Below are 14,202 nucleotides of genomic sequence, written 5' to 3'. Positions count from 1 at the left end.
GAGATACAAAGCCCTGTCTAAATGTATCTGTCTTATGCAGATAGACAGGGCTCAGTAGACATGATGCTGCTGTTATTTCAGGAAACAGCCACTCACATCTTTCTCTCGTCTCGCCTCCGGTAGCCCCTTGTGTAGCACCACTGCTCTGTTTCTTGGTTGATGTAGTCTTTGGTACAAAGACAAAGCACAAAAACAAGCTCAAGGAAAACACATACTGTACCGTAGCCCACAGCTCAGGCATACAAATACTTGGTTTTCAGAAGTGTGAGTGCTATTGTTGTCAGATTCTGCGGGTGTTAGCAGATTTGGTGCAGTTTACTGAATGAGGGACTCGAGCCCTGCATGTGAGCAAATAGGACCCACAGAATTGAGGAATGATTCCACTGAAATAAAGAGGAAGGATGTGAAACAAATGTGCTTTGCTCATACTTAATACACACACACACACACACACACACACACACACACACATACACACACACATTCGTGCACACAAACACAAATGAGGAAATGATGAGAGGCTGCTGTACATGCATTCATCACTCTCAGACTCTCTCTGGCATAACTTCCAGGCACTAACACAGACCACAAGGTAAGAACATACATTTACATAAATGTAACTGTACTTAATTTTGATTAACTGATTCCATCTGTCTTCATACCAGGGTTATAATAGTTTATCTTTTTTCCTTATTTTTTATTCGTTTTAACTTTTTGTTTTCAATTTCAGTTTAGTTTTAATTCATTTTTTATTTATCATTTTAGTTTAGTTTGTATTTTTTGAAATAGTTTAGTTTAGTTTTTATTCATTTCAGTTTTAGTTTATTTTTCTTCCTCTGTGCTAGCCTCAAGACCATCCTGATCTCGCAAGCTGGCGCATGCCAGGTTACTTCTCCGCAGGGGCACAGCAAAAAAAGGAGGAAAGATTTCATATCCACCCAAAATACTAGGCTTATGTACAGTATGAAATGAAAAAGACAAACACTAAAGACATTGTCTCTATGGTTGTAGTTTATTTTACTTAGTTTTGTAAACACACAATACAGTTTAAGTTAGTAATCATTTTTTTGTAAAGCCTAGTTTTTATTTTTATCTACAGTGTTTTTTCACACCTAGTTTTATTTTTTTTTGTTAGTTCTCGTTAACTACAGTATAACCTTGCTTCATAATTTGAATAACCTGAATCCCACTCATGGCACTGTACTGGTATGCTTGTGAGTTGACTGTAGAACTAACATGGCATGATAGGTTAGTTATACTGTACGGTATGAAATAACCTCTTGATTGAAGTGACTTGAGTTCCTTTTTCCCATATAGATGAGGAAGCTCTTCCTCACACTTGTGATGCTCACAGCATGCAGTGCTGCACCTGAAGGTACAACTCTCGTATGGGCCAGTTAGCATACAGTAGATTCAACTTAGTCTAGGTCTGAGAAGCTGACATGTTTTTAATCTAGGAACCAGAAACCATGGTGGCCGTACATAACATAATGCTTTCTTTTGATACAGTACCTTACAGTATGATTCACTCTGACTCTCTGGTCTCTCTAGACCTCTCAGGAAAAATGTTCACCTTTCCACTGGAGTCCAACACAAGTTTTACGAGGCTGTCAACATCCAAAGAGGATTTCTCCTCTGTGTCTGTGTGTCTCAGGTACAGTAGGCTCAATACATTTGTTGTTGTTCTTTGTTGTTCTTTAGTTAATGTCAAATAATGATGTTTTAAGACAGTCAAATACTTTAGACCATCTCCAGTGAATAATGCTTGTTCTATACTACACTATAAATATCAAACAAAAATTATATATGCTACATATGTTTTAATAGATACATTTTGCATACTGTAGCTCTCCAGGATGCTATATGATGGGACCCTCAACTCCTCTGCTTGTCCTCTCCAGGTTCCTCACAGACCTCAGCAGACACCACGCCCTCTTCAGTTTAGCCACACCCTCATTGCCTAACGCCTTCCTGATCTTCAAGCACATCGCAGAGGGTCGGATAGATCAATACGTGTTGGACAGGTCCACCAGATACGAGGGGCATGAATACAAACCCAACCTCTGGAACGCCATCTGCTCCACTTGGGAGTCGGACAGCGGCCTGGCTCAGCTGTGGTTGAACGGCAAACCTGGCGCCCGAAAGTTCATCCAATCAGGCGTAATCAGCGGAGCGCCCATGATCATCCTAGGACAGGTACAGTAGTTCTGATATAATTAATCTACATGTTCCTTATACAGTAGTTATTTTAAAATGTTTGGTAATATACAGTACCACACAACATAAACATGCATTTTGTATGTGCTCAATATAACCAACAATATTCTGTCTGTGTAGGAGCAGGATGCCTATGGCAATAAGTTCGATAAGGGCCAGTCTTTTGTCGGCATGATCTCTGATGTCCACATGTGGAACTATGTCATCTCCCCCTGTGAGATCGACCGTTACACCAGTGACCTGAACTTCACCCCCGGAAACGTGATCAACTGGAGGGCCCTGGAGTACCAAGTCACTGGCACAGTGCTGGTGGAAAATGAGCAAAAAGATGTGATGAATAACCCTTACTGTTAACCCTAAAAGAGGGCCAACATTACAGTCAGTTTGGTAACACGTTTGTTGGTCTGGGTGAGCACTCTTTTGCAGAATTACGCCCAGTAATATCTGTCAAGTAGGCAAAAACACTGTTTTACTCACTAATGTTTCTAAAATCAAACCCTTACAGCTGGTGTCACAAGCACAGTGTAACTGTTATACAGTAGCACTCAGGCACACAACACAGCAACATCAAGTCACGGCTTCTGTATGTGTGTACTTGTGAATAAGACATGTATCAATTGTTTCAGTGGTGTCTCTGCTGTCTGTTACTTCTTCACGGTAGGACTAATATAATCAGTCTCATGGATGAGATTATGTAGCAGTCAGGGCTGCCTGGTGTGTGAAATTAAACATTAGTAGAGACATGATGCTGATACCGCTTTTTCCACGGCATTCCTCGTACCTTTTTAACTGGAGAGACTATCCTGAAGCAATGAACATCACGATCCAGCCACGCCCCACTGCACCTGGCTGCATGAAATAGCCTTAATCCACATCTTCTAACATGATTATGAGATTAATCCACGGTGTGAGAGTATGTGAGAGGGAGCAGATTGTGTGTGTAGATAATGTTGTTAGACGCGGGAGGATAGGATGTCTCTGACTAAATGTTTCACTTTAGGCAAGAGACTGCATTCTGCTCTCATAGCGCAATGTTAGTGTCTGTTGGTGTGAGTGGGACGTTTAAAACAAGTTAAATTCATGTACAGTACAGTATACTGTATGAAGAGGTAGGTCTGTGCTTTTTAATGAAGCAGGATTTCTGTGCCTGTTTGTGTGCCTGTGTATGTTTTCTGCTTTAGCAGTTGGATTTCAACAAATGCATTGATATGATTGATATGAAAGCTTTTTTTATTTACAAATAATGGCCGGGTTTCCCGAAACCTTCTTAGCGCTAAGAAGCTCTTTGAGTCTTCTTATGGCTCCGAAACAAGCAAACAGGAGCCTTAAGAAGACTCAAAGAGCTTCTTAGCGCTAAGAAGGTTTCGGGAAACCTGGGCAATTTCTGTTCACTTATACACATCAAATCAGTCAGGAAACATAGAAACTTGAAAACTTGCAAACATGTTTTTCCTGTTTTTTTCAACATTGTTGTACTCTTCAACTTGGTTGATTTGCAGCTGTATTTAGTTCAGTATAATTACCCAGGTATGCTTGCGTTTCAAGGGATCAGGAAATCATAAGATACTGTATAAGTTATTAGCTTAAAAGAAGCTGTGAGACAGTGGTGTGTGTGTGTGTGTGTGTGTGTGTGTGTGTGCGTGTGTACTGTATGTTTGTGATTGTGATTTGAGAGAACTGAGTGAGATCAATAACTTCCAGAAGAGAGTGAGAAGAATACTTATAACAAAATAGGTTGTTAACTATAACTAGTTATAAATAGCTCGCTTTGCTGTACTTGCTATAGTTTCTACTTGCTGTAGTTGCTTATCCAGAAATCTTTAGAGTTTAACCTGATATATGCCCCATTTCAGAGTAAAACTGGAAAGGGTACTCAGAGAGCACATGGCTCTGCCCATCAAAAACATTTTGTTGGCGTAACCAAGTTGAAACCCACTCTTCAGTAGGGTTGGGTATCATTTGAAAATCTCCGATACGATACCTTTACTATACTTTTTTTTTAATACTTTTTATTATGAAAACCTTATCGGCCATCTACTTTTCTATTATATGGTACAGTGAGCAATATAATTCATTGGACAGTGACATATTGTGTTAATTTGGTTCTCTACTCTAGCACTTTGTTGAGCACGACTGTCAACCCTAGCTACTGCGTAGCAATACCCAATAGAGGCCAATAAGAAACATAGCTAGCGCTGGATAGCAAACTCAGCTAAAAGGATAAACCTTTTATTCTGTTGATGGTTAGACTTTATCTTTGTCTGAAGTAGCCTAGGATACTTTCTTTTGTGACCCTCCCAGGATCGGCACTCATGTTTCTTTCTATGCTCAGCCCATGTTCCACATTAATATCACAGTGAGTGCAGGCTAACCACAGTGGTTCTCAAACTGTGCCGTGCTCTTGCACACTTGTATGCCTGAGGTGAATATTTACAGTATGATGATGCAGTACATGATAGCTATCATATGTAAAGGTGCGCCTTGGAAATACTTAAAAGGTGTGCCTTGTGACAAAAATGTTTGAGAACCACTGAGCTAGACTTGCTAGTTAGAGCCTTCGTCACCAACCTGAGCCTGTAACGTTAGATGAGGTGGTGGCGCTTTCCTGACTCCTTCTCTTCCTCCACCACCTCTAGCCTCACCTGCGCCTGATCGTTGCCTTAATACTTTTTCTTTTTGAAGAAGCTTCCATCTTGTCAAGCTATCACTAACAATGACAAGTAGTAAATATGTCATATATTATTTTCAAGGGCTTTTATGCATGATCGGAATGACAGATGAATATGTATAGCCCCAGGTTTGTGTGTATGTGTTTGCTTGCGTATATTATATATATATATAATTCTTTATTTTCACACAAAAAATAAATCTATATATAATTCTTTTTTTTCACACAAAAAATAAATCTGGGGCTATTCATAAAAGATCTGGGGCTTCAGCTGCGGATACCCAGGCCTAACGACGCCAATGGTGTATGACAAAGTGACTATGACCAGATACCCCCGATTGGAACACAATATAAAAACACACCAAGAGATCTATCCAGTCACGTTCACTGAGAAGTGTCTTTCCAAGGAACTGACCCAGAGGTCATAGTTCAGAGATGGGTGGTCTTGTCCCGCCCCCCCGGCCGGGCCCTCTCCCATCCCTGACGTATGCGGCCGAGGCTGCGGTCCACACAGGGGCTGATGAGCAGCAGCTTGAGCACCAGAACCAGGCTGGGCAGCACCAGACACAGCATGTATCCTGGGGGGGTAAACCACTTGTAGATGGAGGGGCGCAGGAACTTGTTCCAGCCATACAGGTAGCAGTGAGCTGTGCACAGCAGCAGGGTCAGGTGACCCAGCTTGGACTGGGAGAGAGGGGGCAGGGGTGAGTATCACACTGTACATACATAAGTACATTTATGCGCCCACACACACACACACACACACACACACACACACACACACACACACACCCCTCCGTCTCTCTGTCGGTCTAACCTTCCGACTAGCCAATCTATGACCTGTAACAGTATCTTGGCTACGTTTTTCCCAGGTATCATAATTCTATTTAATGAATAACTTAATATTTAAAGTACAAGGCTAAAGTTAGCACTCAGTCTGAATTATAGAATTATAGAATAGGCAGTGAGGATGGTGAATAGTGGTGTACAGTTATCTGCTTCCACAGTGGCTCTGATGGTAACAATTGCAATGTCAATTTCAATGATAAAACTAAATATCCACACTCTCTGACGTGACTTCAGTAAGCATACGTATGACTGATATTGCCCTGAAGAGGGAGGCACACACAAAGCAACATGTTATTATTATCATATCATAGTGTTAATATTTTATGCTTTGGCACTTCGGGGAAATGTTATAAATTAAACAAAATGTTATCGCACAAGCTCAAATGTTTATAACGTTAACCCATAACCTACAGTATAACCTGTATCTGACCTGAACAAAAGTGAACTCCCTCCAGCTGAGCATGCCTCCCACAGAAGGCAGGGATGTTATTCCCAGTAGGATGTACAGGGAGAATCCCAGCATTCCCAGAGCATAGAAGGAATCGGTGCCCCAGGCCTCAGTGTTGTTAAAGTCAAAAGGAGTGGTCTTGTTGTCCTTCATCTGGCACAGAGACAGGGAGATAATAAAAGAGAGTAAGTAAGTAAGTAACTCTGTTCCATTGACTTAATTATTCCTGCCCAGGGTTGAGCATAATAAAGGAGTAGTCTGATAAACGCATTCTGACTCTGATTCTGATAAGCCCTGTTATGAGGTACAGTAATGTACGGTCATATACAACAGTCCACAGGTTTTGACAGACATTGCACTGTTGAGATATTAGTGCTACATGTAAGTAGTACACAATGGATCTCTCCGGGCACATTAAGCCCAATGCTGAAGGACACAATGGATCTCTATGGGCAAGAACATGCCCACAGAGATCCATTGTGTACTTAGCTGTGACATGAGCAATGAGCACTAATATCTCAAGAGTGCAAAGTCTGTCAACAATTTTATATGGAGCGTTGTATATGATTGTAAATAACCTTATAACAGGGCGTATGCCACTAAATGCCAAACTATGAGCTACCTCTGGCGCCTACCTCGTCGACCACCAGGGAGATGAGCTTGTGCCTGACAGAGTAGCGTATGGGTATGACGAACGTGCAGGTGACATGCAGGACGGCCAAGAACAGCGCCAGCAGACCCATCTGTTTTCTGCACAGCATCCAGCGGTCCAGCCAATCAGGGAAGCGCCTGCAAATACATCAGTAGACTGTCTCACCAATCCCCTGCCTGAACAGAGCCACTCCCCTACCGTCCTCCAGCCTATCAGTGTTACAGATCCACTGTGTGTCTGACCTGTACTTGGTCCCCCTGTACAGCTGTAGGAACCCAGCCAGGACACCAGGCAGGTAACACAGAGACAGCATGATCAGAGACACGATGGGGAACACCTATACACACACACACACACACACACACACACACACACACACACACACACACACACACGGTTAGAGCTAAGTAGAGAACAGACAATACCAAGCTAAGTAGGCGGTAGCAGGTGTTTCTGTGCGTTACCTTATTGGCCAGTGAGACCATGATTCTGAAGGAGATGTCTTTGTTCTGGGTGACGTATGCGTAGATGACGTCTCTGATGAGCAGGTAGAAGAAGAAGAAAGCAGTGAGGCCAGTGGCCAGACACAGGGGGAGCCGCCACTCAGGGAACAGCTGCAGGGGGAAGTCCTCCAGCTCCCTGGCTGCTGGGAGACAGCCCCGGTCCAGGGCACTGAGACCCAGCCTGGTGGCCAGCTCCACCACCGCCTGCTTAGCCTCTGCACTGTCCCCACACACGTACACCTGGAGGACACACACACACACAAACCACACACACACACACACACTCGGCATCAGCAATGTACTACATGTATACATACGCACGCAAACACACACACACGCTCACTCACACACTGAACATCTTCAATATACTGTACACACACACAGACACACACACACACACACACACACACAGTGGGCATCAGCAATGTACTATACATACGCAAGCAAACACACACACACACACACACACTCACACAGTGGGCATCAGCAATGTACTATACATACGCAAGCAAACACATACACACACACACTCACACACTGAGCATCTTCAAACAATGTACACACACACACACACACACACACAGTGCACAACAGTGACATACCCTACATCAAACATACACCTGGAGGAGGATCCATGAAGTACATATAAGCATCAGCAATATCTTCTTATAGTTTTCACAACTGTGACATAAGTACTGGCCTCGGCATTAACCGTCTCCACATACTGTACATCGTGCTATAATGCATACACATTCTGAGTCCATCGGCAGAGCGTATTTGTGTACCGTTACTGTATGAATGTGTCGGTGTGTGTTAGCGTATGTGTGTCTGCAGTTTGACAAGAAGATCTTTCAGCCAGGGGAATAGAGTTGTCCCCAGGGGGGGGTGTAAGTGGACCAGGCAGTGAGCCATGTCTTCTTACATTACCCCAGCAGGGGACATGGGGGACAAGACCACTATCTGAATGTAAATGTGACACCTGCATAGCCCCACTGTGGATATAATCAAATTGCCAGCCAGGGAATCATGCTCACGCGCGCACACACACACACACAAAACTCACAACAACCTGTTTTTCAAAATAGAGCGCTGCAGGATGTGTGTGTCTGTGTGTGTGTGTGTGTGTGTGTGTGTGTGTGTGTGTGTGTGTGTGTGTGTGTGTGTGTGTGTGTTTGAAGAGAATGCAAGGCAGATTCAGGTTTGGTCTCTGGAGACATTGCCTTTGTCTGTATTTTGTGCTTCTCTCTAAAGCTCTGAAATTGAGGCTGAAATTTTTCTTCTTATCTCTGCAACAACCCTGTAAGTGTGTGTGTGTGCGTGCGTGCGTGCGTGCGTGCGTGCGTGTGTGTGTGTGTGTGTGCGTGCGTGCGTGCGTGTGTGTGTGTGTGTGCGTGCGTTCACATCTGTGAGCACGGGTGCAGTCCTCACTTCACCAGACAATGTCAGGGAAAACAATACAAACAAACAAACAAACAAATGAGAAATCCATCCAGCTTCACCATGCATCTGAACCGGCGGGCTTCTATTTTATCTCAGTGATTCCTCTCAGCTGAATGTTTCCATAGCTGCAACTGCATTCAATCACACATCCTGCTTCCTCCTTCCTGTCAGGAGGAGTTATGCCTTGTTCAGCATGGTCAAGTCCTCTCTTATTAAAGCATTAAAACTCTCTGTCGACCATTACTCTCACCCGGTTCGATGGTGCGTTGGGTGAGGTTGAGGTCTGTGCATGTTTTGAATAGTGTCGCCTTGGCCTAAAGCTTGAGTGGGTGTTGACACAAGTGTATTGACACATTATTTTTTTTATTTTTTTTACTGTATTAGGATTTTAATTACTGTATACATGTTTGTAATCATGATACCATCAAAATGAGGACCTTGGTCTCAATGGGTTCCCCTGAATAAACAAAGGTTTCTCTGTAAAAGGCAGGTTTCAAACCAGTTCAATCCTAGCTCTCTGGTCCACCCCCACTCACCTGTTTTTCTGGATGGTAAATAAGTAAGTAAATGTTTTTTATATAGCACTCCTACAGAGAGGACTCACAAAGTGCTTCACACAGGTTAAAATGCACACAAAGAATCAATACAATTAAACACAAGATACAGGACAACAAACAGTCATAGACATACAGTCAAATTAATTTGACAAATGCTTGTCTAAACAGAAGCATTTTTAGCTGCTTCTTAAAAATGTCAGCAGCTCTCAAGTCCTGAGGAAGAGCGTTCCACAATCTAGGTGTCACAGACGAAGCATCTGTCACCTCTGGTCGTGAGCCTGGTGCGAGGGACAACCACCAGAGCTTGGTCAGAAGACCTCAGTGACCTGCAGGGAACATGTGCATGGAGCAAGTGAGACACATGTGCCGACCATGTAGGGCTCTAATAACAAGAACCTTGAACTGGATCCTGAAATCAACTGGAAGCCAGTGCAAAGAGGTCAGGACAGGAGTAATATGAGAAGTTCTACTGGACCTGGTCCATAGTCTGGCGGCAGTATCTCGAGGGCGTATCGAGGGCGCAGTCGAGCGTGTATTGAGGGCGCAGTCGAGGGCGCAGTCGAGGGCGTATCGAGGGCGCAGTCGAGGGCGCAGTCGAGGGCGTATCGAGGGCGCAGTGGAGGGCGCAGTCGAGGGCGTATCGAGGGCGCAGTCGAGGGCGCAGTCGAGGGCGTATCGAGGGCGCAGTCTAGGGCGTATCGAGGGCGCAGTCGAGCGTGTATTGAGGGCGCAGTCGAGGGCGTATCGAGGGCGCAGTCGAGGGCGCAGTCGAGGGCGTATCGAGGGCGCAGTCGAGGGCGTATCGAGGGCGCAGTCGAGGGCGTATCGAGGGCGCAGTCGAGGGCGTATCAAGGGCGCAGTCGAGGGCGTATCGAGGGCGCAGTCGAGGGCGTATCAAAAGCTGCACTGAGCTCAAGCAGCACCAGGATAGATCATTTGCCAGCGTCAGAGGACATCATGATCATTTGAGACTCCAAGAAGAGCTGTCTCTGTAGAGTGTTTCTCACAAAAACCAGACTAGAATTTGTCAAAAATATTGTGATTATTCAAGTCGCTAGGTAGAGAGATGTCCAGATTAGGCTTTTTAAGGAGAGGCTGAAAAACAGACTGTTTAAAATAGGAGGGAACACAGCCAGAAACCAGCGAGCGATTTATGAGAGAGAGCATATAGGGGCCAATGGAGCTGATTACATCTTTCAGCAGAGGGTACCCCCTCCCCACACACACACACACACACACACACACACACACACTTGTTTCAAGAAGTCCTTCATCATCCCTATACCGAAGAAGCCAAGACCAGCATGCCTCAATGACTACCACCCGGAAGCTCTCACCTTCATGGTGATGAAATGTTTTGAGAAGCTGGTCAAGGAACACATCTGCTAGTAGACCCCCTACAGTTCACATACAGACCCAACAGATCCCCAGAAGATGCGATAGCTCACATCCTCCTACCCTATCCCACCCAAACAAGAGCAAGGGGACCGTGTCAGGTTATGTGAGACTGCTGTTCATTGACTATAGTTCAGCTTTCAACACCATAACCCTACCCAGACTCGACACCAAGTTCAGGGTTCTGGTCAACACACATAGACACTGTAGTGAGGAAAGCACGTCAGAGACTGTACCACCTCAGACAACTGAAGAAATTCAGAGCGTCCCACCAGATTCTACAAAACCTCTACTCATCCAAGATCGAGAGCATCCTGACAGGGAATATCACCACCTGGTAAGGGAACAGCAGCTCTCAGGATCACAAGGCTCTACAGAGAGTGGTATGGTCAGCTTTGAGGGGGCCACTCCCCCACCTCGAGGACATCTACACCAGAAGATGCAAGACCATGACCAACAGGATCCTGAAAGACCCCAGCCACCCAGGACATGGACTGTTCTCTCTGCTACAGTCAGGGAAGAGATACCACACTCACATGGCGAATATGGAGAGGTTCAGGAAGAGTTTCTTCCCGCAAGCCATTTAGCACCTGAATTACTATCTGGAACATCTGGTGTACATAGAATATCTAGTGTACAGTACATCACATAGCCACAAGCAAATGTCAATATACCCGCCCCCCCCATATCTATATATAGCATATACAGAATCCAACCAGACCAGTATCTATCAGATCCTGATAGATACCCCCATCTGTATACTGTATAGAAATGGTACTTATAGTGTAATTTGTAAATTTGTAAATTTGTAAATTTGTAAATTTGTAACTTAGAAATTTGTAAATTTGTAACTTGGAAATTTGTAATTTGTAAATTGTGTATCTGTATTGAGCATACTTGGAGTCGGTAGCAACATTTCATTGTAACTGCACACATTCATTACACGTGACAAATCAATATTCTTGGAGCTTCTGTGGATGACCCCCCCTGCCTCACCTGTTTCCCAGCCAGTGGGCCGTTCTGCAGAGCCCAGGCAGACAGGGTGTTGAAGCCCTTGACCACAGCAGCTTCAGGAACCAGGCTGGTGAGCAAACATGAACATGAACAAACACACACAAACAAACATGAACAACAAACATGAACACACACACACACACACACACACACACACACACACACACACACACACACTTAATCTCTCATAAATTATACACCTACCATGATTACATACTGTTTATATTTTTGATATATTTGATATATACTGTACATTTTTCATGCATATTCCAGTTCCTCACCTCTGCAGGTACTGGGCATTGCTGTCAGGGTACTGGCCCTTCTTCAAGTTGTTACTCAGATCCACCAACACCTGCCACCCAAATAGGACAAAAGAGAGTCACCATCAGTGTACAGTATATAACACAAATATGTTTAATAAAGCCATGCGGTCATTGCCCAGATAGCAAGCGGATATGGGCCATATATGGGCCGGAACTAAGCCACAAGGGCCAGATCTGGCCTGTATATGGCCCAGATCCGCTTGCTATCTGGGTGAGTATTCATGAGATGACATGAAGATGTTGAGCTGACCTTCCCCTTGAGCTCTGCTCCCAGAGACGCCAGGAAGTCAAAGTGTTCCCTCTGGACGGCTATGAAGACCAGGTGAGCTAACTGGGCAGCAGCTGCATGACCCATGACCTGGATGGACATCAGCGTGTCAACACATCAGCATGTCAACACAAACATACTGTACATCAACGTGTCAACACACACACACACACACACACATCAGCATGTCAACATACACATACATCAGAATGTCAACATACACATACATCAGCATGTAAACAACATGTAACATGTAAACACAGGCAGTGTACACATGCATACTGTAAATGTCATGTAAAATACCTTTCTTTATATAATGAGCCCATTACGTTGAAACAAAAAACAGACAGACAGACAGGCAGAGAGGCAGACAGACAGACAGACAGACAGACAGGCAGAGAGGCAGACAGACAGACAGACAGGCAGACAGACAGACAGACAGACAGACAGACAGACAGACAGACAGACAGACAGACAGACAGACAGACAGACAGACAGGTACTGTACTGTACCTGTGCTCCCTGAGGCAGGGGGTTGCAGCTGTCGGGTGTCCTGCTCCCAAACACCACCCTGTGTCCTGTCTGGAGCAGACGGTGTCCAAGAGAACGTCCCATGTCCCCCGTCCCGAAGATACATATCAGCTCACTACCAGGGGGGGCCGAGACACCCAGCGGAGACAGGAACACACACTCTCCATTCTCCTTAGCCGACATGGTGGCAGGTGAATTCACGGTGGGGGATTCCCTGTTGGGTTGATTGAGAGGACTTTGATCCTGTCCAGTCCGGTAAGTGTGTGATCTTTGACTGTGCGCTACATAGTCCTGCCCAGGATCCTTGTCTTTTATCACGTGTGTGTGTGTGTGTGTGTGTGCGCGCGTGTGTGACTCCTCAGTGCAATTTGCCCTACCATTGCTGATTAACTGTACTTATCTGATACTGCTGTCATTTCAGGGGAATTCTTTTGGGCTACTCGCTCATTATATCCCACTGAGTTAGTTGGAGGTGCAAACAAATGTAAGTTGGAGGTGCAAGAGCTTCTACAATGGGATTTCTCTGGAGAAAATGCCTGTATCTCAAAGAATCCCAATGACTTCTCATCATTTCAAACCAACTGTATTGGCAGTACTGCTAAATGAGAGCCAGATTCTATGCAAAGGGAAGGCACGTAGCTCAGGAGGTAAAGCGGACGTCGGGGATTGGAAGGCCCCCGGTTCAATCCCAGCACCCGGCTGTGTGCCGAAGTGTCCTTGTCTCGAAGACAATGAACCCCAAAATCATTCATGTGCGGAGCAGTGGGGCAGTACTGTACTTGTCACTGTTGCCTCACAGCAAGAAGGTTGTGGGCCATTTTGTGTGGGGTTTGCATGTTCTCCCAGTGTTCGCAAGGGGTTCCCCTATAAAGACCCTATACGAAAAACATGCAGAACAACAAATCGCTAACGCTGTCTGTCCCTGATGAAGACAGAGAGGAGAACTTGGATTGGTCCTTGGGCGTGACTCATGCATGCTACCTACTGTCTGCTCCTGGCTGCCGATGAGATGTGTTACATGTAAGAGCAGGAGAAGAATTTCATCGGTGAAGCTCCAGTCATTCGTGTGTGTGTGTGTGTGTGTGTGTGTTTCAGCATCACCGCCTCCCTACACCGTGTGATGTGTGTTTCACTGCATGACAAATAAAGATGTTTGTTTTTGAAATACATTTTGAGGATTTACGCTACAATGTCTGCAGCGTCACAGAAGGAGAAAACAGATCTCAGTAAGGAGATCCTACTGTGTGTGTGTGTGTGTGTGTGTGTGTGTGTGTGTGTGTGTGTGTGTGTGTGTGTGTGTGTGTGTGTGTGTGCAGTGAACCACCTACCGAAGCAGCT

General features: G+C 44.9%; 2 protein-coding genes across 2 annotated transcripts; one reads left to right on the top strand and one right to left on the bottom strand.

Annotated features, from left to right (window-relative positions):
- The first annotated feature begins 1,321 nt into the window (after positions 1-1,321).
- On the top strand, positions 1,322-2,605 carry LOC311311847 (serum amyloid P-component-like). Its single transcript, XM_084441629.1, has 4 exons — positions 1,322-1,375; positions 1,552-1,654; positions 1,902-2,196; positions 2,338-2,605. Exons 1-4 carry the CDS (start codon positions 1,345-1,347, stop codon positions 2,569-2,571), a joined length of 663 nt encoding a protein of 220 aa, XP_084297755.1. The 5' UTR covers positions 1,322-1,344; the 3' UTR covers positions 2,572-2,605.
- A 2,709-nt stretch (positions 2,606-5,314) lies between these two features.
- Positions 5,315-13,047, bottom strand: LOC311312208 (metalloreductase STEAP4-like; the record flags this gene model as incomplete). Its single annotated transcript, XM_084442081.1, has 9 exons — positions 5,315-5,569; positions 6,165-6,335; positions 6,818-6,971; positions 7,077-7,171; positions 7,299-7,577; positions 11,726-11,810; positions 12,025-12,095; positions 12,317-12,424; positions 12,847-13,047. The coding sequence occupies 9 exons, from the start codon at positions 13,045-13,047 to the stop codon at positions 5,315-5,317; spliced, it is 1,419 nt and encodes a 472-aa protein (XP_084298207.1).
- Between the last annotated feature and the right edge of the window lie 1,155 nt (positions 13,048-14,202).

This window comes from Borostomias antarcticus, assembly GCF_949987555.1.
Source record: "Borostomias antarcticus genome assembly, chromosome: 8".
In the NCBI taxonomy this organism is placed as follows: Eukaryota; Metazoa; Chordata; class Actinopteri; order Stomiiformes; family Stomiidae; genus Borostomias; species Borostomias antarcticus.
The sequence above is the reverse complement of the archived record's forward strand: the minus strand, read 5'-3'. Positions and strand labels throughout refer to the sequence as shown.